This window comes from Seriola lalandi, unplaced genomic scaffold (genome assembly GCF_002814215.2).
Source record: "Seriola lalandi dorsalis isolate HSWRI2012SDOR001 ecotype SW California unplaced genomic scaffold, Sedor1 jcf7180002040861, whole genome shotgun sequence".
In the NCBI taxonomy this organism is placed as follows: Eukaryota; Metazoa; Chordata; class Actinopteri; order Carangiformes; family Carangidae; genus Seriola; species Seriola lalandi.
The window spans coordinates 1-1615 of record NW_019511430.1 but is presented as its reverse complement, the minus strand read 5'-3'; the positions used below and the strand labels follow the sequence as shown (position 1 = coordinate 1615).

Genomic DNA, 1615 nt, shown 5'->3' with positions numbered 1-1615 from the left:
CTATTTTATGTGGTCACCTGAGGTAATATGTGTATCATATTTCATGGCTTGAAAGGATGAGGTGCTTTATCATGATAAGATTAACCGTGTCGTGGATGTGACTGAACATCCACAGGTCGTCCGCGGCTGTGGCTTGGCAGCGTGTTAAAGAGCTGTGTTTCTCTTGGACTCATGTGATGGCTTCGAACCTATTACCTCACTGTGGCATTCATTTTGTTCCCATGGTAACAGTCAGTAGACACGTGTTCTTAGGATTCCCCTTAACTGATACCAGGTGCAGAATGAGTTTAGCAATCGGCTAATGCTACACACCAATAATTATATCGCAGGAGAAACGATTCTTCACATCAGAGTTTATTGTAAGAGGCTGTTACAGTTTTGGTGATTTTAAAACACGTTTTCTTTGTTCAGGCTTTAAAATTTTTTAACATGAATGTCTTTCCCTTTTTTCTTGATTCTTGACTGTCTTTCCTTTACATTTTCTTTTTCGTTGGTATTTTTTATTACTTTTGTCAAATAAATTTTGAGCGAAACAGAAACAGGTTGTTGGCTCAAACATGTGTCTTGATCCTTTGTGTGTCAGACAGGAGAGCAGGAAGATGCTGGGGTTAGAGGTCATCGCCGCCTGTCTTCTTTTTGGAGCCCTGACTCATGGCCAGCAAACAGAGTGCGCCAGTGAGTGCCATCAAACTGAACTGTAGTTGCTTCACAGCCACAGTAACGTGTCATCTAATGTGTTAACAAGACTTCAGTGACTTAACATTTTGTCCTACTGATTTAAATACATTTTCCATGGAGTTTTTATATGTGTTTTTGTGTGTGTGTGTGTCTGTTCCCTCCAGCGAACAATGAATGTCCCATAGACATCTACTTCACCATTGACACATCTGAGAGCATCGCCCTGCAGGAGCCGCCCCCTGGATCGCTAGTGGACAGCACCAAGGTTCCCGGTTTATCCTCAATTTTTTATTTAAACCTCAACCCGAAATAGCCCCGTTTTACAGTGACATCATTTCTAAATGACAGCTGACCAAATCAGCTGCATGTGCCGCACTGTATAACATGTTGTGTCTTGTTGCTGTAGAAATTCACTGAGGAGTTCGCAAAGCGTCTGGAAGATGTTCAGTACAGAGGTGCTGTGCAGATCAAGTGGAAAATCGGGGGACTGCACTACTCCCAAACACAAAATGTGTTCAGTCAGATCGTACCCAAGGACGATTTCATCATTGTGAGTGAAACACACACACACACACATATCACATGTATCATCAAGTTAAAGATTAAATTTGTTCAGTCCTCATTTGTTTCATGCCTAACCAAGTGATTAAGTGCTGAATTAGAAACTGGAAAATGTGATTAATGCTGCATGAGACGACATAATGTGTCTGGCGGCTCTGAATGGAGGGAATGAGGATGGGTATTTCTGACCATCCTCAGCAGGAGTTTGATATTGTGAAAAAATAATATGTTGACAGTTGTTACCCTTGCTCAACATGGCTGCACTATTGAGAATAAGGTTTTTTTTTGTTTTTTGCTCTTTTTTTGTACCAAATAACTATTAACAACAGTGACAACCAGGGGTGGGCAAAACTGCTTTGGGGGACCCTGAGGCAAA

General features: G+C 41.5%; 1 protein-coding gene across 1 annotated transcript; it reads left to right on the top strand.

The window, feature by feature from the left end:
• Nucleotides 1–583: 583 nt before the first annotated feature.
• On the top strand, nucleotides 584–1228 carry LOC111648483 (collagen alpha-2(VI) chain-like; the record flags this gene model as incomplete). The annotated part of the gene is made up of 3 exons (XM_023398316.1): nucleotides 584–675; nucleotides 843–943; nucleotides 1085–1228. Coding segments are annotated over 3 exons (337 nt in total), but the record flags the coding sequence as incomplete, so codon positions are not given.
• Nucleotides 1229–1615: the final 387 nt, after the last annotated feature.